Source organism: Bombina bombina, chromosome 8 (assembly GCF_027579735.1).
Source record: "Bombina bombina isolate aBomBom1 chromosome 8, aBomBom1.pri, whole genome shotgun sequence".
In the NCBI taxonomy this organism is placed as follows: Eukaryota; Metazoa; Chordata; class Amphibia; order Anura; family Bombinatoridae; genus Bombina; species Bombina bombina.
In genome coordinates this window covers 201,616,295-201,638,458 of record NC_069506.1, presented here as the reverse complement: position 1 = coordinate 201,638,458, position 22,164 = coordinate 201,616,295, and the positions used below count along the sequence as shown (strand labels likewise).

The 22,164-nt window shown below is 39.1% G+C and overlaps 1 protein-coding gene across 1 annotated transcript in view; it reads left to right on the top strand.

Moving 5' to 3' along the window:
- Positions 1-22,164, top strand: part of RIC8A (RIC8 guanine nucleotide exchange factor A) — a 172,838-nt gene that overhangs the window by 74,807 nt on the left and 75,867 nt on the right. The window contains exons 2-3 of the mRNA XM_053690844.1: positions 384-431; positions 18,902-19,516. Of these exons, the coding sequence (XP_053546819.1) occupies positions 384-431; positions 18,902-19,516 (663 nt within the window). The remainder of the gene's footprint in view (positions 1-383; positions 432-18,901; positions 19,517-22,164) is intronic.

Sequence of the window (22,164 nt, the reverse complement as noted above, 5' to 3'; positions counted from 1 at the left end):
GTTGATTGACACCTCCTGCTAGCGGCTGATTTGGCCTTGAGTCTGCAGGGGGCGGCATTGCACCAGCAGTTCACAAGAACTGCTGGTACAATGATAAATGCAGAGAGCGTATGCTGTCGGCATTCATAGATTTGCAGCGGACATGATCCGCAATATCGGATCATGTCCGCTCGCACATTAATAAATAGGCCCCTTAGTGTTATTGCATTGTCTTTCTATTATGCATTTGTTGTTTATCCAAATCTACTGTATGTAATGATCTTATTTTTGTTTCACTTTATATAAAAAGTAATATTGTTTTCATTTTGTTCTTTTTTTTTTTTTTCATTTTGTTAAGATTTTTTTTTTCTTGGGGATTTACGATCACTTTGTTTCCTTCACAGAATTCTCAATGTTTCTTCTTCAATGCAGAACAGAGGGAGCTGCGCAAAGTGAGTAAACTGTACTTGTAGATTTTGAAGACTAATGATAGTCATTATAATATACTGATCTTTCTACAGTGCAACCGTATGTAACAGAGACGATTCTATATAATTAGATAATGTAATTAAAGTGAAGGTAAAGTTACCTCTATGTCTATCAAGCATAGCATTATGGCTGAAAAATCAATATAAGTTTAATTCATCATTTTATATATGGTATAGTATATATCAAGTTATTACCTTTAGAAAGTATTTTCTTTACGTCCTCTAATTCAACCCATATATTATTATTTTTATCCGCTCTTGATCACGGTTTTTTTATGAACAATTGACATTTCGGCCGTTAGGCGGCCGTCCCTCAGCGTCATCCGCCCCTCTACTCATCTGGGCATGCGGTATTAAATTTATTAACACATTGCTTACCATGCGCATTACCGTTTTGCGCATGCGTATTACTTTCAAGTAAGGAATCCGTTAAATAGCAATCTATTCAGCTGCTGTCTGTCTTATATCAAATAGTAATGAATGAATAGAGTAATATTCATTCAATACTATATTGCTATGCAAGTTAGCATGTGAGCATTTGGAAATCGTGAATGGTGATTGGCGCATGCGCATGTGGAGGCTGAAGCGTGAACGCGCATTTTACAGATGCAGAGTGCGGATGGGACCGCTGAAGATGTAAAAAAGATTAAGAAGACGGAAGTAGTGTTTGGGAGGAGTCTTGAGTGAAGCGGTAGGGATTTTTAACTATAATTTTTAATGACAAATATAAAAGTAATAAAATAAAAAACTTAGCGACTAGATTAGGGTCAAATGGATAGATTCTAGGTTGTGTCGAATAGTGTAAAACTTTACCTTCACTTTAACTAAATAATTTGTATTTAGAAATGTTCCTCTGTATTTAAATAACAGACAAGACAGAAGAGGGTTCAATTAAATATTGTCAATTTGTATTATTTACCATATTTATTTTTTTTTCTTCTAAATTTAAAAAATAATTCCTGAAAAATAGAATCTTGTCTGTCTTACTCTGAATGTAAGATGTTTTACTGCCCATCATTTATGTATTTCTGTTTATATCCATGTTGCTCCTTCTGGTACACCAGTCAAAATCACTACCACAGATTATTGCACAGTGCCATAGACAGCCTAAGTGTTTATATGTCCTAAATAATGTAAAGTGTGAAACATTGTTTTTTTAAAAAAAAAAGAAATTGTGTTTCATTGAATGTCATTTTTAAAAGTATTTAGGAATAGATGAGTTGACCACTGAAATTATGCCATATTGCCTAGACTAATTTAGTTGAATTTTGCAATATTACTATTTTCACAGGCCTCAAAGTTTCATGCACTATACATTTTACATGTTTAAAGGGAAGTTACCTATATACTACATCGCTTGAAAGTGTAAAAGGCTGATTAGAAAATATCACATGAACATCTCTTTGTAAAAAAGGAAGATATTTTACCTAAAAAATGTTTCCTCACCAGAGTAAGTGCTCTGTGAGCAGTTTTCTTCAGCAACTCATTTTACTGTCATATGCAGAGTGACAAAAAAATTGGCCAAAGTGCTTAATTCACCCTTTTGCTTTATTGTGATATTGTGGGATTTCTCCATAATCTTGTTCGATTCTTTTAACATGAACTTTTTTTAGTTTAGTTTTCTGGTTTTATATTTTACTCTTAAAGATTAACTTTTCTTGATTGTGTTTTACTTTTAACCTCTGAATTTTAGCGGCAAGAATTGGAGGAGGTAACCTAGAGCAATAGATGCGCTATCTAGAAATCCAGTATTGCTCTGCATATTCCTGTGTGTAGAGTTGCACATTTGTTTGTCTTTTTCTTTTTTGTTTATAAAAAAACATAGAACTAATCACCATTTATATTATGTAGTATTTAAATGTTTACCACAGCTTACATGTTGTTCATTTTATATTTATTTGTATTAAAGGGACATTGATTAAATAAAATAAATTAAGCTCGAAGTTGGACTGCTTAGAAAAAAAGGACTCGAGATAATTTTTTTTGTGAATTACCACAAGGCAAATACATTTTGTGTAAAATAAATAAATATATAAAACGTACATACACACACGCAGTGTTCTCCACAGAAACTTTTGCCAGCCAGGTTATTATAAATATCACCTAAGCTATTCAAAGCACAAATTAATTGCATAAATTTAATATAAATTTATTTAATGAGATTTTGTGCAACCAACACTGAAAAATGTTTTTAGCCAATTTTAGCTTTATATTGGCTTAAATTTTAGCCAGGTAATCAGTAAAAACATCCGGGTGGGCCCCCATTATTTATAATAATTGAAAAAGGGGCTATTTGGTCACTAATATTTAAAGTAATTTTATTGCTAGATTTTCCCTTCAGTAAAACTAAGCATTTTTAAATTAGAACTTCCATTCTGGAAATAAGGTAAGACCCCATAGCATTTTGTGTTAGGGGAAAGACTAGACTGGGTTACTGCTCAGGAACTTGAAGACACTGATTGGTAGGATGGTACTATATCTGCTTCTGATTGGCTTACTGGCAGTGACCTGCTCAGAAACTTAAAGACCTGATTACCGAGCAGGACTTAACCATGCGTTTAACCCCTTTTGTTGGAGTTAAAGGGACAGTAAAGTCAACATTAAACATTCATGATTAGAACATGGAATTTTTAGCAACTATCCAAATTACTTAAATTGTTTTCCTGGAATCCTTTATTGAAGAATAAACCTAAGTAGGCTGATAGAAGTTTGAAGCATACAAACATCTTTAGCCCTCTGTTACAAATATTGCTGCCATAATGTATAACATTGCTATAAACACTGTTGCAAACACTGCTGCCAGATGGCTAAAGATAAGTGCACGCTCCTGAGCTCACCTAGGATTACTCTTTAAAGTGATGGAAATCTGAGCAGTTGAAAAACTCTAGGATTTACCATCACTAAAAATAAACAGGACTTTCCGTGATTAGTTTATAAAAAAAGGCAAATAAACTTCTGTGCTGCTGCCTCCTTGCTAAACTCAGCCCACAGCACAGCGCTCTTTTCTCAATGAGGTGACGTTTTCACCTCTAAACCAATAGCCGTGCTAGCTTACAGAACACACAGATTCCATGTCCCTCTTAATGGTTGGAATTCAGACCCCTTGGCAGTAAGGTAGCTGATAGCCTAAGTGAATTTTGCTTTATATGAAAATGTTTAATTTTAAAGGGACTGTAAAGTAAAAAATAAACTTTCATGATTCAGGCAGATCATTGTAATTACAAAGTGTGTTCTGTCCTTTCAAAGGCAAGTAGCTGATAAGAGTTAATTGTATTCCAAGGGGCTGCAGAAACACCCTTTTAAATGGGCTGGTTTTAAGCTGAGGTGGGTTGATTTATGATGTTACATCTTGTTTACATAGTTTTCTACAGGTAATACTGCACTATTCATACGTTCAGTATAAATGATGAAGGAAATCTTTGTAAACAATGTAATAATACTCTAACAAGTGCAATGGATAATTAGCAACATGTTGCAGGACAGAAGAAATAACCGTACAATGTCCCTTTTAATTATAAATGCATATGTTTTTTTAAAACTGTAGCTGCACAGTGAGAGCGGTGATGTAAGATTACCTGCAAATTCTGCAACAATAAATAATCTGTTGTGTTGGGAGATTAAAGGGCGGCTTATGTATTGGTACTGTTACAGTCGGTAATGAACGCCTCTTTAAAAGTTAGATATCTTTTTTTCTTTTCTTTTGGAAACATTACCTAATACCCCAAGTTTTATTTCATCAGATATCACAAAGGCTGTTTATTTTATGTATATATTCTACACACCCACATCCACTCACTCACCCAGAAAGAAATGTCAAAACACCAGCATTTTGTATTCAGTAATTTGTGCTATCCTACATTTTGTAGTTTGTATAACTATAAATATTGTGATGCTGTTTCCTGTTACTCATTGATAAAATATATTTTAAAATAGTCATTTTGGATTTTGTTTTCTCCCCATATTTATTTTTAGGCATTGCTGGAAAATGAATTGACTTGCGTTTGTGTAGCTTGTAAAAAAGTTTCCATTGCATCCTCAGCTTAGTATGAGATAAATTATTGGTATTATTATCAGTAAATTATTTCATTTTTCATTTACATTTTTTATTCTTAAAACCTATATAGAATGAGAAACAGAAATGATCGTCCGTTGCTGTAATTCACACTCAAACTCTCCATAAAATGTCACAGAAATGATAAAGATCCAGTTGCAAACTAACCCTCACTGTAACAGATTTGTTTTTATACTCGCAGCTTCCAAGACCTTAAAGTATTTAAATTGACTTCATTCTTTTCTTTTAAAAGATACGATGAGTCCACGGATTTCACCCTTACTTGTGGAATATCGCCTCCTGGTCAGCAGGAGGAGGCAAAGAGCACCACAGCAGAGCTGTATATATAGCTCCTCCCTTCCCTCCCACCCCAGTCATTCTCTTTGCCTGTGTTAGTGATAGGAAGAGGTAAAGTGAGGTTTAGTTTAGATTCTTCAATCAAGAGTTTATTATTTTTAAAATGGTACCAGTGAGTGCTATTTTACTATAGGATGTAGCCGTATTCCTTGTCAGCCTCTAGAGTAGAGCTACAGGTGGCTTTAAAGCAATGGGAACTGGTGGGACTTAACCCTCACTGCGCCTCCCTTATTAGTGCTGACCTTTTGGTGTTGATGGTCTTAGCAGATATTAACTAAGGCCCTTTCTGTGTCCACAGAACTACAGGAGGGAGAAGACCTCTTGATCCTGTGAGACGTGTCATGCTGTCGCTCAGCATAGAGGTAAGTGCAGTCTTTATTTTTCTGGGCCACTTGCTATCTCAGAAATGGCTGTACTTTTATCTGTTGGGGAAAACATAGGCTCTCTGGGAAGGGCTTTCCTGGTTAAGAGTGTGGGGTTGTCATGTGGCATGTCAACAAACACTATAGTTTATTATTTTCACATGTCTGGATTTTATATAATGGACTGTTACTGTGAGGGCTCCCTAAAGGTCACTACCTAATGTGTACTTTGGACAGACGCTGGGTATGTGTTACCGGAGACTCCGATTCATAGCTGTGTGTTTTTTGTGGCACTTTGCCAGACTTTCGAGTGGCGACAAACACATGTCTGTTACGGCAAGCGTACAAGAATGACATTTGTTTGTACTGTTATGCACTGCTATGCAGGGTTACGGCGCTCCTTCTCGGATGGCTTAGGTGACGCCCATGAAGGGCGGGGCTTCTTTTGGCGCGCTGGGGCTCGGAAAATAGCCGCGCAGCGTACATTCACTTCCGGAAAGCCCCTACTGTCTGTAGGAGCTATTGCTAGTGACGCCACGACCTCATGGTTGCGAGCTAACCAGGCGGTCTTGGGCGTTGTAGGATCGATCCGGACTTGTGCCTGAGAGTGGTCGGCGGACCATGGGGGCAGGTAGGCGCCTCAGCAGAGCTGTTGAGGCGAGATGCTGATTATATGTTAAAAATCGTCTAGCTGATTTGCACTAAAAAAAGTAACAGATTGTTAGACGGTTCATTTTTTAAAGACACAATATTTTGTCAGGATCTTATATACTGCAAATATTTGTTTGTACTGTTATGCACTGTACATTTTGGCCATAAATTGTGAAACTATATAATTTAAAGGGACAAGACCAATTTTTTGCTTGCTTTTCTGTTATCATGGATTCAGATGATATTCAGACTGTAACATGTTCCATGTGTTTGGATGCCACTGTGGAACCTACTGTTCCTTTTTGCCCTTCCTGCATTGAGAGGGCTTTACACTATAGAGACCACATTTTTTTTTACAAATCTTTGCCTAAGGCGGATGCTTCTTAAGAGTCTACGGATGAGATGCAGAGTATTCCGCAACTTTCTCCCCAAGCGTCACAGCCCCTAACGCCCGTTCAAGCGGGACCATGTATTTTGCCAGTTTCTGCTGCTTTTACATTAAAGGACATAGCTGCAGTGATGTCCTCTACTCTTTCTGATGTGTTATCTACCCTTCCCATATCGCACGGTAAGCGTACATGAAGGGACAATTATGTGGTTAAAGCAGCCTCTAATACTAGTATGGCGATTGCGGAATTACCCTCCCGGGGTTCTGAGTTGGAGGGTACGGAAGTTCTATCTGAAGGTGAACTTTCTGACTCAGGAAGTGCTTTGCCCCTGACTGATTCTGAAGTGGTTTCTTTCAGGTTTAAGCTTGAACACGTCCGCTTATTACTGAGGGAGGTATTGGTTACTCTGGATGATTGTGACTCAATAGTGGTTCCTCCAGAGAAATTGAGTAAATTGGACAGATACTTGGAAGTTCCGTCTTACTCAGATGTCTTTCCAGTTCCAAAAAGGACTTCAGAGATTATTGCAAATGAGTGGGAGAGACCTGTCATTCCTTTATGTCCTTCTCCCGTTTTTAAAAAGATGTATCGTGTAGCCGACGCTATTAGGGATTCTTGGCAGACAGTCCCTAAAGTGGAGGGAGCTATCTCTACCCTGGCCAAAAGGACTACTATTCCCATCGAGGATAGTTGTGCTTTCAAAGTCCCTATGGATAAGAAGTTGGAGGGTCTCCTTAAGAAGATTTACGTTCACCAGGTATTCCTATTGCAACCAGCGGCTTGCATTGTTACAGTCACCAGTGCAGCTGCTTATTGGTTTGATGCTCTGGAAGAGTCTCTTAAGACTGAGACTCCTTTGGAAGAGATACAGGATAGGATTAAAGCTCTTAAGTTAGCTAACCTGTTTATTACGGATGCTTCTCTGCAGATTACTATTATTGGTGGCTAAGAGTTAGGGCTTTGCCATCTTAGCACGCAGGTCTTGGTCTGCGGATGTGTCATCCAAGTCTAAGCTTTTGGCTATTCCTTACAAGACCTTGTTCGGGCCTGACTTGAAGGAAATCATTTCCGACATCACGGGAGGCAAGGGTCATCTCCTCCCTCAGGATAAAAAGTCCAAACAGAGAGGTCGACAGAGTAATTTTCGTTCCTTTTGTAATTTCAAGGGAGTTCCCCCTTCCTCTTCCTCTAAACAGGAAGGGAACTATTCACAAACCAAGTCTACTTGGAGACCCAACCAGTCTTGGAACAAGGGTAAACAATCCAAGAAGCCTATTGCTGTTTCCAAGTCAGCATGAAGGGTCGGCCCCCGATCCGGGACCGGATCTAGTGGGGGGCAGACTCTCTCTCTTCGTCCAGGCTTGGATAAGAGATGTTAAGGATCCCTGGACACTAGAAATTGTGTCTCAGGGATATCAGTTGGAGTTCAGAAACTCTTCCCCCAGAGGAAGGTGTCGTCTTTCTCGATTATCTGCAGACCAGATAAAGAATTTAGGAAGGAAAGGATAGAGGGCGCCACATGGTGCAGATCATAAAAGTAAATAAAAGCAACAATTGGATCACAAGAATCCTACTCACACAGTATGAGGCACCAATGTGCAGTATTCGCAGTCCGGAACCACACGTCGTCCGGTAGACCTCTTTCGAAGTGTGTCGTCAGATGGGATTCCTCGTCTCACCAGGGAGAGTCCAGGGAAATCCAAAATGGTGTAATGGGAGCAAATCAGTGTCCAAAATAGCTCACACCCAGAAGATCCCAAAAGATCCAAATGGATGATAATACAATATAATTGGCCTAAGCCAAAATGATGCAGCAGGTAGAGAGTTAAAAAGTTAAATAAAATTTAATCCAAATTAAAAACAACAGCAACGCGTTTCTCAGTGTTCAACACTGTTTCATCAGGCTATACAAACATACTCTCAACTGCCATATTTAAAATAAACAAGAACCAATCAACAATTGGAACAAAATCCACACCCTAATTGGGGTATACCATTATACACATAATGTAAAGCAGTTTTTATTTATAACATTGTTTTAATTGAAACTGTATAAAATTCTCTAAAAATCTGCAGAACCTATTGTAGTATGCTATATAAGCAATCATTTTCAAAAGACAACAAAATGTGGTATCTTCTTAGAGACATAAAGTAATTCTAGTGTGTTATCATTTGTAACCCTGGCATGGTCTAATAGTGGTATGAACTGTTCATAGCAACAGCCTTTTGTTTAGTAACCACTTTTTGTAACATGTAATTTTCAAAATACCAATATTTTTTATTATTGATAAAGTAGTTACATATATTACTCCTTTACTAGTTTGGGAAATATGAAGAAATAATAGTTGAAATATTTATTAGTTTGGAGAGCGACTGTAATAGACGCTTCATGTTTCCATAGTAACCCTCCTGTGTCGGTCTCGAAACAGGTTTGATGACCGAGAGGGGGTGTGTGGTTAAAATCACGCCCAAAGCTTCTAGACCGGTCAGGCCAAATTTAGAATTACCTAATGATGTAATAACTAAGGATTGTAGACCACATTACTCACGCTGTTTAGAGAGATCAGTGAAATTAACACAGCGACTTAACACAGCGTCTGAACAGGTAGCGTAAATATTAACCAGGGGGTGTATGGATTGCAATGCAGGGGTGTGTATGAGTGGGCCAATCAGGGTGGCTAGTGGAATCGGAGAGCCAATCAAGTAGATGGAGGAAAGCAAAGGGAATGGACAATGTGACGTACACCCGTGTAATGGGGGCGTGAATGTGGACGGACAGAAGTGGGGATTGGCGGTCAATCTATTTATGGGGCCTGTCAGTGATCAAATGAATGATGAGGGGAGCGGAACACACTATGTCCATTCCTAACATCATAGTACATGGGAAAATCGCATATAAAGTAATACTAATAAATAACATAACGGTGATAGGTAATAAAGGTTAATAACGTCTCGTGATATGTGCATATAAAAGAATTTGATCAGATTATGATGAAGGGTGATTAATAGTACCTTAAGGGTATATAGATATAAGAAAGAGATGATTTTTTATAGTGCTGTGAAATAATATTAACTATGACCATAATGGTGAAGAGGCTAATATCCGTGATGTGACTACATGCGTGTGAGTTCTGCATGCAGTGAGTGTGATAAGATGAGCTAACATAAGTAAGGGTAATCTCATATAAGGAGGGTGTAATGTGTATACAGCCGTGACCGGCAACAAATAACCATCATAAAATATATGGGGGTATATGGCTGAGAACAAGAAACCTAATATCTAATTCTAGGGGGAGGGGGGGGGAGTTACAAATATATAAGGGTTTGGTACTTCTTAAAGGGACATTATTATATGTGTCCAAAATATAGCCAATGTTTAAGGCTACCAATATTATAACATTATGTAATTGGAACTATATATCAGATAACCAGATAAAATATAATTAAATTAAAATTGGTAATAAATTCCTTAAAGGGACAAATACGAAGCTACCAATGTATAGATTGATAAAGAATTCTTACGTTGTGTAGGAGACCTCTCTTCCATGGGAGTAATATGTCCCGTTCCCATACAGGGACAAGGGTTTTATTAAAATCTCTTTGTAGTTCCCAAAAAAGAGGGAACGTTCCGACCTATTTTAGACCTCAAAAGTCTAAACAAGTTTCTCAGAGTTCCATCCTTCAAGATGGAAACTATTCGGACCATTCTTCCATTGATCCAGGAGGGTCAATTTATGACTACTGTGGATCTAAAGGATGCATATCTTCGTGTTCCTATACACAGACATCATCACAAGTTCCTGAGGTTTGCCTTTCTGGACAAACATTTTCAGTTCGTGGCTCTTCCTTTCGGTCTGGCCACGGCACCCAGAATTTTCACAAAGGTTCTGGGGTCTCTGCTGGCGGTTCTAAGACTGCGGGGCATTGCAGTGGCGCCTTATCTGGATGATATTCTGATCCAGGCGTTGTCTTATCAGCTAGCAAAGTCTCATACCGACATTGTTCTGTCCTTTTCTGAGGACTCACGGGTGGAAAGTGAATCTGGAAAAGAGTTCGCTAGTTCCACAGACAAGGGTTCCTTTCTTGGGAACTCTTATTGACTCTCTATCCATGAAAATCTTTTTGATGGAGGTCAGAAAGTTGAAGATTCTGAATACATGCCGAACCCTTCAGACCAATCCTCGGCCGTCAGTGACTCAGTGCATGGAGGCAATTGGATTGATGGTAGCGGCAATGGACATCATTCTGTTTGCTCGTTTTCATCTCAGACCTCTGCAACTGAGCATGCTATGACAGTGGAATGGAGATTATACAAATTAGTCTCCTCAAATAAATCTAGATCAGGAGACAAGGGACTCTCTTCTTTGGTGGTTGTCGCTGGATCATCTATTCCAGGGGACATGCTTCCGCAGACCCTCATGGGTGATAGTGACAACGGACGCCAGCCTGATAGGATGGGGAGCAGTCTTGAACTCCCTGAGGGCTCAGGGTGTATGGACTCGAGCGGAGTCTCTACTTCCCATCAATATCCTAGAGTTGAGAGCAATATTCAATGCACTTCGGGCTTGGCCTCAGTTGGCTTCGGCAAAATTCATCAGATTACATTCCGACAACATTACGACTGTAGCTTACATCAATCATCAGGGAGGAACAAGGAGTTCCTTAGCGATGACAGAGGTAGCCAAGATAATACAGTGGGCGGAGTTTCACTCTTGTTATCTATCGGCGATCCACATCCCAGGTGTGGAAAACTGGGAAGCGAATTTTCTGAGCAGACAGACATTTCATCCGGGAGAATGGGAACTCCGTCCGGAGGTATTTGGCAACCTGATTCTCAGATGGGTCAGGCCGGAGTTGGATCTTATGGCATCTCGTCAGAATGCCAAGCTTCCGAGATACGGGTCCAGGTCCAGGGATCCCCAGGCCGAGCTGATAGATGCCTTGGCAGTGCCTTGGTCTTTCAGCCTAGCTTCTGTGTTCCCTCCATTTGCTCTCCTTCCCCGGGTGATTGCTTGAGTCAAACAGGAGAGGGCATCGGTGATCCTCATCGCTCCTGCGAGTGGGAGGGAAGGGAGGAGCTATATATACAGCTCTGCTGTGGTGCTCTTTGCCTCCTCCTGCTGACCAGGAGGCGATATCCCACAAGTAAGGATGAAATCCGTGTACTCATCGTATCTTAAAAGAAACAAATTTATCAGGTAAGAATAAATTTCCTTTTTGCATCCTTTGTTGCAATACATACCTAGGTAGGCATGCTGTACTGTTAGCTGATAATTGGGGGTTACACACATTTGTCTATTACTCTAGTAGAGTTCTTCATTTAGTTCTGTGTTATACTGTACTATTCTGCATAAAAGACCTCACACAAACAGACATACACATAAATACGTACACCATTTCCAGTCGCACTCTTTGTCGTATACCGTATCCCTTTAATTCTGCTACAAAACTTTTTTTTCGTTATTCACTTTGTTTTGTAAGTATTAAAGTCTAATTATAACTTAAATCCTATATTTCCATACCATTTTCATGTGTTTTGTTATGCAAACTAGTAAGTGATAATGGTTTATTTCAGGTCTGTATTTTTTTTTTTTTTAAAGCTGTATTTTGGATTGCGCTCAAGAGCAACACTTAACTGACTACTTATAATGTGAGCATGCTAATAGCTCACTCTGCACTACCCATCATAAGTGTAGAGCGCATTAAAAACATGTGGCCACATTAAGACGCTTTGGTAAAAAAAAAATGTTTCCACTTTTCAATCTAGCCCATAGCTGTATGCAAGCAAAATATTCTAACACATTCTCTTTAAAGGGACAGTAAAGTCAAAACTTTCATGATTCAGATAGAGCATGCAATTGTATCTGTTTAAAAATTTGCTTCGTTCTCTTGGTATCTTGTATTGAAGAGTTAAACTAGGTAGGCTCATTAGAGCTCAGAAGTGTGCATGTGTACTCTATGGCAGCAGTGTTTTTCAACATTATTTGTAGGTTTTTTTATTCAATGTTGCAAAACACTGCACTCTTATGAGCCTAACTAGGTTTACTCTTCGATAAAAGATACCAAGAGAATAAAAGTAATTTGCTAACAGAAGAAAATTGGAAAGTTGTTTAAAATTGCATGCTCTATCTGAATCATTAAAGTTTAATTTTGACTTTACTGTCCCTTTTAATGTCATTTTCTCTTTTTTACTGTAAAAAATGAAGCCAGTAGCTTTTCATTTAGGGAAATTATTTCCTGTTGAGTCTATAAAATAAAAAAGGTATAGCTTTCCCAGTGCTGGGTCTTCACAACAGCTGAAAAAATGTACTTGACTGGGTTTTAGCAAGTTTTTTGTGTCCATTTTTATATTTATTTTTTCTACTATCCCACTCAACAAGTGATGAATAAACCAAAACCATTTCTAACAGGGTTCTGCTATAGAGATACATTTGGTATTGCTCCTGGCCTAGAAATAAAATTGTTCTTCTGAAAGAGGGATAGGTAGAAGACTGTTTCTGCTGCTTCCATATATTCCAGGCAGTTCAATTTGTCTTCTGTGCCATTAGTGCTTTTATTAGTTGCTTTGCGCTTATCCTAGTAGCTGTTTTTTTCCCCCATTTTCATTTTTACTCACTGGTGCACTTAGTTCAAGAAAAAGAAATTCCGAGACTGGGTGTCAAAATCTGACTCGGTGTATGATTTTGAGTATGCACAGCAGGATGACGTAAAACTGCGGAAGGTAAGATGTGTTGATTACCTGAAAAAACTAAATATGGCGGTTAGCACGGTACTGATATAACTACTCAGAAATGGTAAAATCTGGTAACACTGCCAAACGGAACATTTTTAAATAATTAACATTGGCCACTACATTTGATGCTCAGGGTGCCGCCATTTCATTTTGTTATTACAAATTACATTTAAAGGAACAATAAAGTCATAATTAGACATTCATGATTTAGTTAAAGCATACAATTTTAAACAACTTTCCAATTTACTTTTATTATTTAATTTGCTTCCTTCTCTTCTTATCCTTTGCTGAAAGGTTTATCTTGGAAAGTTCAGGAGCAGCAAAGAACCTAGATTCTAGCTGCTGATTGGTGGCTGCATATATATACTGATTGTCATTGGCTCACTCATGTGTTCAGTTAGAAACCAGTAATGCATTTCTGCTCCTTCAACAAAGCATACCTAGAGAATGAAGCAAATTTGATAATAGGTGTAAACTGGAAAGTTGTTTAAAATTGTAAGTTCTACCTTAATCATGAAAGAAACATTTTGGGTTTCATGTCCCTTTAACCCTTTGAGTGCTAAGCACTTTCCCACATGGGTGCTAAGCTTTTTTAAGTTTTTTTTTAATTTTTTTTTAATTTTTAAAAAAAATAAATAACTTTTTTGTTCTTTCTCAGATTACCTTTCCAACGGTGAGTCTTGGTGGTCTGTAGCTGCTTAGATGCCTGAGATACAGGCTTATAAGCAGCATGCCCCCTGCTCCTATACTTAACATTGTTAAGTATAAATAAAGTTGCGTGGTGACATCATCACGTCATTGTGCGTGACGTCACCGCACATAACGTGAAGCCCCAGCGATGCCTGCCACTATACAGGCACGATCGCCGGGGTAGGAGCGGGTGGGAGCCCCCAGATCTCCCTCAAGGTGGGAGAGTGCTAGCGACGGCTCTGAGCCGTCGTTAGCACCAAAGTGGGAAACTCTGCGACGGTTCAGAGCCGTTGTTACCACTCAAGGGGTTAAGGACATTTAAACAGTACAGTGTTGCTTAAAAATATATTCATTCTTATAATCTATCTACATTTATATATATCTTAGTTAATTATTATTGTTATTATCATCATTTATATAAACCTTAGTTTATTATTATTATTGTTGTTGTTATTATTTTTAACAACATATGCACACAATGTGTAGCTAACCTATCTGTCCAAAACCTAGTTTATTTTTAAATTGTGTTTACTGTTTTTAACTCAAGAGGAGCCTTATAAGCTGTGCCAAAAGCAAACCCATAGTCACGCCATGGTCATCCCTGGGAGTTAGTTTGCTGACATTTTTTCTTCTACAGTCTTATAAGGTGATCAGAGAGATCAAGAGAGACAACTCTTCCTCGCTAGTAACTCAGAATATAGTAAATAACTTATCAGTCTATCAATAACAATTCCACCCCTTTTTGCAATGATGGAATTGCTGTGTATGATGTCTGCTTAGTTATTTTAACCTATTTCTAAGTGTTGTTCAGTTAAACTTCTGCCAATGCTGCATTTGGTCATTTGACAAGTGGTAGTTCTAGTATGACCTTATACATGTATACTAGCTCATTCCGATTTGTAATGGTGGTGCGTCTCTCCCTGAGATTCAGTTCAGCACAGGAAATTCCACACAGCCTCTGCGATGCTCCCTTCTCAGTAGTAACACAGTAGATCTAGCTGTGGTTGAGACCCAGTAGTTATGCGTCTGCCTGGATTTTTTAAATTTTAATGTTTTTGTACTTGTCACTTTTTCAGAGCTTTGACACTGTTTTTTTTATGGTCCATTCACTAAATGTTGCAGTTAAAGGGATACTAACCCCTCATTTTTTTCTTTCATGATTCAGATAGAGCATGCAATTTTAAGCAACTTTCTAATTTACTCCTATTATCAATTTGTCTTTGTTCTCATGTAATCTTGATTTGAAAAAGCAGTAATAAAAGGTTAGGAGCCGGCCCATTTTTTAGTTCAGCACCTTGGTAGAGCTGCTGATTGGTTTGCTACATTTAGCCACAAATCAGCAAGTGCTACTCATGTGCTGAACAAAAAATGGTCTGGCTCTAAAGCTTACAGTACTGCTTTTCAAATCAAGATAGCATGAGAACAAAGAAAAATTGATAATAGGAGTAAATTAGAAAGGTGATTAAAATCTCATGCTCTATCTGAATCATGAAATAAAAAAATTGGGTTTACTATCCCTTTAAGTGATAAAGTGAATGCTGAAAGTTTTGGAGACCAATAGGGCAAACTCTGAAAACTCTAATCCAGAAGATTATACCTACACTAAGTGTGTTTGTCTCTACTTACCTAATCTTTAAACTTTATAAGTAAAAGGTCATCTGCACTGTACTTATAGATCCTCAAAAACTGCAGAGCACAGTCACACACACAAACATCTCCTGTTCTGACAATTACAGGGGATTTTGGAATAAAAAGGTTTTATTTTATAGTTTACAGTAGTTAACGTCGCCCTGTGTATAAAAATTGATCACCTTTATTTTAATTGCAATACAAAACTATCCCACCATGGTGTTTCAATTTTCTTAATTTTAGATACAAAAAAACTTATATTTGCTTCGTCAAGTGTGCTAGCATTAAAATAATAAAAAAAAGGCACAATGAATAATGGAACTTTTGTGCATTCTGTTAAAATATTTGTAATTAAACCCCTAGCTCTGTGACTAGTGTGTAGTGCGTACTTATTTATATGCAGTGAAATCACTGGAAGGTTTTTCCAATTTTTAGAAGCTAACTGCAAAATATGTAATACGCCTATATTGCAAAGTTAATCTACATCGAAAGCTTTATTTAAATAGCCCACTTTTAGTTTTTGTCTACTCTGTACCTTTTTAAATGAGCATAATTTATGTAAAATGACGCATTTCAGAATGTCTAACATTTTTTATGAAAAAATGCATGTTCTTTATGAAAAATTGCAAGTTTTCTTGTTAGGCTTTCAAAGATATATCCCTTCACTTTCATCTTCATATGCTATGCTTTCACTCTGTCCTTGAATTACTGAATATGCTATAGAATTCTCTATAATTGCTGTTGCTAGTCCTGGTAATGAACATTTTCCATTCTCTTTTTTGAATTGAGTATGTACACATCTTAGCTATGCTAGACAGTCAACACCTTAGTCATCTTAAAGTCTTGCCTTAGATTAAAGTGCAAATAGCCTCCTGTACCTTTTCTATAGCATGCAGCAGGAATGGTAAAAAAGTTATTTTAAAATGAATATTGTTTTTGGTCACTTTGAAATGGCTGACAAGCTCCACCCACTGATGACATCACGATCTGGGCTGCATCTAGGCACTCTGCTGAATAGTGTTGAAAGTCTGTTGAATCCAACTAGTGAGTCTTTTGTGATTGGACGCTATATGCAGCCCAGATTAAGATGTCATCAGTTGGCGGAGCTTGGCAGCCATTGCAAAGTTTCCAGAAACAATATTTCATTTTAAAATAACTTTTTTACCATTCCTGCTGCATGATATAGAAAATTTGTAGGAGGCTATTTACAGCTTAATCTAAGGTAAGACTTTAAGATGACTAAGGTGTAGACTATCCCTTTAACTAAAAATAGTAACTTTTATATAATTGAACTGTTCTGTAAATAAAATATAGCCATTTGCAGGATACTTCTGCCCCAAGGCAGAACATAGAGTGATGTGAGATATCATCTCAGAAAATGCAGCATGTTTGTAGAAAGAACAGGACACATGCAGGAACTGTTAGTGCTGCTCAACATTAGAAAGTTCTCTTCAAACAGAGCTGTGCTCTGACTGCACTGTTAGTTTTCCTTAACACAGCGCATCCAGAGCAAAGTGCAGTTTAGAAGTCAACAGTCAAATATGCAGTAGCGCTGCAAAGCAGCAGCGCATTGCTTGTTGACTGGCTCTCAGAGATTTTTTCGAACCCGCCCCCTAGCCTTTCCCAGTCTGCAAAGCTGTTTATTCTGAATGTAAGACGTTCGTATGAGCATTGCATCTTTTTTATTACTACTTTTCTATGTTAGACCAAGAGAAAAGAAAAAAAAATTTGAGACATTTCACAATTTCTTTTTTTGTATGCAGATAAATATGCAATGCAATTTTCAACTACTACACTATATTATAAAACATTTAAAATGGCTTTATTCTTCAGTTAACCAACTCATTGCTGCTGAACTGGCGCCTTAGTGTAACTGCCTAACTTAAAATTTTATTTTATTTAAAAATGACCTGCAGAAAAATTTTCACTAAAAGAATTATATCGCAGAAAGTGAAGAAAAGTTCTGCCTCAGGGTACTTCTGTCACATCATTGTTATTGGGAAATTGCAGAATGTTTTTCAATCATTAAAGGGACACTAAACCCATTTTTTTTCCTTAATGATTCAGATAGAGCATGCCATTTTTAGCTTTCTAATTTACTCCTATTATAATTTTTCTTCATGCTCTTGCTATCTTTATTTAAAAAGCAGGAATGTAAAGCTTAAGAGCCAGCCCATTTTTGGTTCAGAACCTGGGTTATGGTTGCTTATTGGTTTGCTAAATGTAGCCACCAATAAGCAAGCTCTATCCAGGGTGCTGAACCTAAAATGGGCTAGCTCCTAAGCTTTAAATTCATGCTTTTTAAATAAAGATAGCAAGAGAATAAAAAACGGCCCATCGCTGAAGGGGGGTGGGATTTTCACAGGAGTTGCGTGCGACGATTAGGGGGAAAAAAACAACTCACTGAAAGCGGCAGGGAGGGGGAGAGAGGGGGATTCTGGTTATATTGCTGAGTGATGGGAATAGGCGGGTGGGAAGTCCATCTGGGAGGGGAAGGTGCTAGGGTTTTGAGGGGGGCAGCTACACTAAAAATGGCTTCTTTTTTTTAAATGCCTAATTTGCAGCAAACTGGTTACTGGCAGACAGCTGCTAGTACCCAAGATGGCAGCAATTAGGTAGAGGGGGGAGGGTTAGAGAGCTGTTTGGGGGGGGGATCAGGTAGGTACTTGGGGGGTAAGGGTGGATCCAAATTTGCAGAAAATATATATAAATAAAAAAAATTGTGTTGACAATGGCGGTGACAATTGTTAGGTGGGGGAGTGAAGAAAGCTGTTTGAGAGGGGTCAGGGAGGGATCAGGGGGTTTGGATGTGTCAGGTGGGAGGGTGATCTCTACACTAAAGCTAAAATTAACCCTACAAGCTACCTAATTAACCCTACAAGCTACCTAATTAACCCCTTCACTGCTGGGCATAATACAAGTGTGGTTGGCAGTGGCATTTAGCGGCCTTCTAATTACTAAAAAGTAAGGCCAAAGCCAAATATGTCTGCTATTTCTGAACAAAGGGGATCCCAGAGAAGTATTTACAACCATTTGTGCTATTATTGCACAAGCTGTTTGTAAATAATTTCAGTGAGAAACCTAAAATTGTGAAAAAGTTAACGTTTTTTTTTTTTTATTTGATCGCATTTGGCGGTGAAATGGTGGCATGAAATATACCAAACCTAGATCAATACTTTGGGTTGTCTTCTAAAAAATATATATATAGTTTTGATAGGTAAATATAAAAAAAGGCTCTATTTCTGTTTAAATGTAGTAATGGCAAAAATGCTAAAAATGCTCTGGTCTTTTAGGGAAGTTTTTGTCTGAAATGCCCGGTCCTTAAGGGGTTAATAGTAGGAGTAAATTAGAAAGTGCCTTTAAATTGCATGCTCTATCTGAATCATGAAAGAAAAAAATTGTGTTTAGTGTCCCTTTAATCATTACTTTGTGCGATTTATATAACCTTTGTTTAAATTCAGATCTATCTAAACTTCAAATACATGGTTTAAATTAATTCTTTGTATGTTCTTATATTATTTATACCTGTTTGTTTTATACATGTTTGTTTCCTTCTCCTTTTTTTTTTTTAGAAACTTGGAGAGATTGTGATAAAGTTCCTGGATAGAGACTTGCAGCCTTCTTGTCAGATGGCTTGCTTGGAAACAATTCGTATCTTGTCCCGCGACAAGTATGGATTGACTCCTTTTACCAGTCGTTCAGCCATGCACATTTTGGCTCAGTATGCAGGTCTGGACTACTCTGAAGAAATGGATGTACCCCAAATCCCAGATACTGAGAGTGCTGTAGAAGCTCTAAAAGGATTGTGTAATATTGTGTACAACAGCGTGGAGGCCCAAGAGGTGGCTACAGATATGCACTTGGTGTATGGCCTGGCCAGACGGCTCAAGCTATACAATGAGACAAAGTCCTCCCATGAAAGCAAGTTCTTCGACCTCCGTCTTCTTTTCCTACTCACTGCTCTAAGGGTGGATGTACGAAGGCAGTTGGCTCAAGAGCTCAGGGGTGTTAGCTTACTTACAGATGCTCTGGAGAGTACCTTGGCACTGAAATGGTCTGATACCTATGAAGTGGTGACAGACCCTCTTGCTCTGCCCTTGGGCAAAGAGGAAACGGAGAGAGTGATGGAGATTTTAAAGACGCTTTTCAACATTACGTTTGACATCAGCCGCAGGGAAGTGGATGAGGTGAGTCATAAAGTATAGAGTAACAATTGGGAGCTCAAGTTTACTGACCAAAAATTTGGATCAGCTTTATTGGTCAATATTTAAAAGCTAGTGTATTTGAGCTGAACGTCAAATAAACAATATTTTCTTCATTAAAGGAAAGAGTCCACAGCTGCATTCATTACTTTTGGGAATTCAGAACCTGGCCACCAGGAGGAGGCAAAGACACTCCAGCCAAAGGCTTAAATACCTCTCCCACTTCCCCCATCCCCCAGTCAATCTTTGCCTATCGTCTCAGGAGTTTGGCAGAGAAGTGTCAGAAGTTTTTTCAATAGTTTCTTATGGAGGGTAGTACTCTTCGGAATAGGACTGGAGTTTTAAGTAGTCCTGTCAGCCTCTCAGTGAGAGCATGGATGAATGTTATAGTCCGGAGATGCAGGGAGAGTCTTCCTGTGAAACCATCCCGACTTAGATTAACAACTCCATCAGCAATCGGCGTTGACGAGTTTCGCTGCCTGCTTTCTTCTCTGAAGTCCATGGCAGAAGCAATGCTACTATCTGTCACACTTGAAGGGCCGTGTTCCTGTTCCACGGGGTAGATTCCGGTAAGATCGTTTTATTTTACTTTCATCATGAATGTCTTGTAATTACAAATGTGTATCCGAGAGGCTGCAACCTTGCGGGAATAACTTAAACACAGGGTCTCAGTGAGGCTCCTTCTGTATCTTGGAATCAAGGGTTAATATCTCCTGAGGGGGGTTATTGAACAGGGGGGGTTTAATCATGTTTGTTATATGATTCTGCTAATGTGTAGTGATACTTAGGCTCATGGCTATTTCGGAACATACCAGCCTTTATGGTCGGGCACGCTTTTTCATGGACTACACGATACACCTTGTGAACGGGCATGGTCACGTTCTGGCTCTCCATTTCCACATTCCTGACCATGTGGCGACAGAGAAATTCTAGTTCGCTGGTGTCTGGTTCATAGGAGGTGGTGAGTGCCCCAGCCATTGGGGGTGTAAGGTGCCGGTTACATTTTTCTTATTTGTCAATTTTTTTTATCAATATCCCAGTTATGGAGGATTCTGAATTTTTGGAGATGGATGTCTCTGATTCTACTTCTTGCGAAGATTATGAATTGGCCCGGGTGACACATGCCCATCAGTTATGTTCCGAATGCCATTAGAGTGCTCCATTCCTCGGGATCGGGGAACCAGGGGCCCGCTGAGCCATTCCCCTCTGGGGATTCTGCTTCCCGCTAAGCGAGCTCCATACAACCAACTCTTACTACACATGCAGGTAACCCAAACGCGACTTAACCTTCTCTGGAGGGTGGTTTGTTTCCTCCAGAGGTTACAACACGATTCCGCATGGCCATATCCTTGGTGCTGGCACATTTATATCTCCCAGGAGTGTGTTTACGATATTGTTCGTGTTCAGTCAGGGGTGGGATCGCCTGGTCCAGTTCAGCCCCCTGGTGGAGCAACTGTCCCTGAAGCTTCAGGAGGTCAACTTTCGGGGGTCAGGGTCATCTTTTGCCCCGACGGAGGTAAGTTTTGTTTTTCGTTATAGACCTTTGTGTTCTACTGAGGCATGTTTTGGTGCTGCTGGAGGATCCCACTCTTAATGGGGTGGTGGATCCTCAGTCTTCCACTGCGAAAGGCATGCATGATTAGACATAAGGGGATGAAGTAATCTTCTTATAGTCTGTTTATTGAGTATCTTTCCAGTTCTGAGCTTGGAAGACTCGGAATCCTGTTGGTCTGGTCCTGCGGGTGGTTCGTTCTTCCTGGGCGATATTGCCTTATCTTTTATTTTATTCTGGTTAGGATTGATTTTATTTGGTTTAAAGCTCATGTTTGTTATAATATTCCCTTTGGGAATTTTCTTCTCTGGAATCGATTCTCGTGATTTTGTGGTTGCACTGTTTACTTCTATGGAAGTTTGTTCATGAGGACCTGTTTGGTGCTCTGTTTGTCTGTTGTTTATCTCTCCCTCTTAGGGGGTCACTTTGTGTGGTCTTGTCAGGGCTGGGGGCCTTTGGTTGCAGGCTGGTCCTGACCGGGATACAATCCCTTCTGTCCTTAAGGCCTTTTAAGACACGTGGCACCTGCTATGCTTGGCTGGTCCGGTTAGGGCGCCGAGTCCCACTATTATTTGTTTTTCTTTTACAAGTTTCAGCTATCATTCCAAAAGGACTTGATGGTCTGTGGTTTGCCTAGGGGCATGGGGGATTGTGCCTCATTAGCCTTTCAATCTAGTCGGCCAGGACTCCGTTGGGATCTGCTGCGACATACTCTGTTGGTTCCGATTCTGCAGGATCTAGCTTGTTTCCTTCCCATAGTGGATTAGGTCCGTTTCTTTTCTTAGCGGCTTTTTTTTGCTTCCGGGAGTTCGTGGTTTCCATATAAGGGACGATAGACGGTTTTTCCACAAGCGTTCGGGAAGCTCTGCTTGCTTCTGCCTTGGGTGTGGTCCTCCGGAAGGATACTCTTAGAGGGTTATGGGGTGATCTCTGTTCTCGTAATTATTCCTTTAGTCTTAGTCGTTTGTTTTCAGACAACTCTGGTTCCTGGGTTCTTGTATCGGATCCTTATTGGATGTCTAGAGACTTATGATCATATGGACTGGTTCGGGATGACCCAGTTTTTCAATTGGGGCTATTC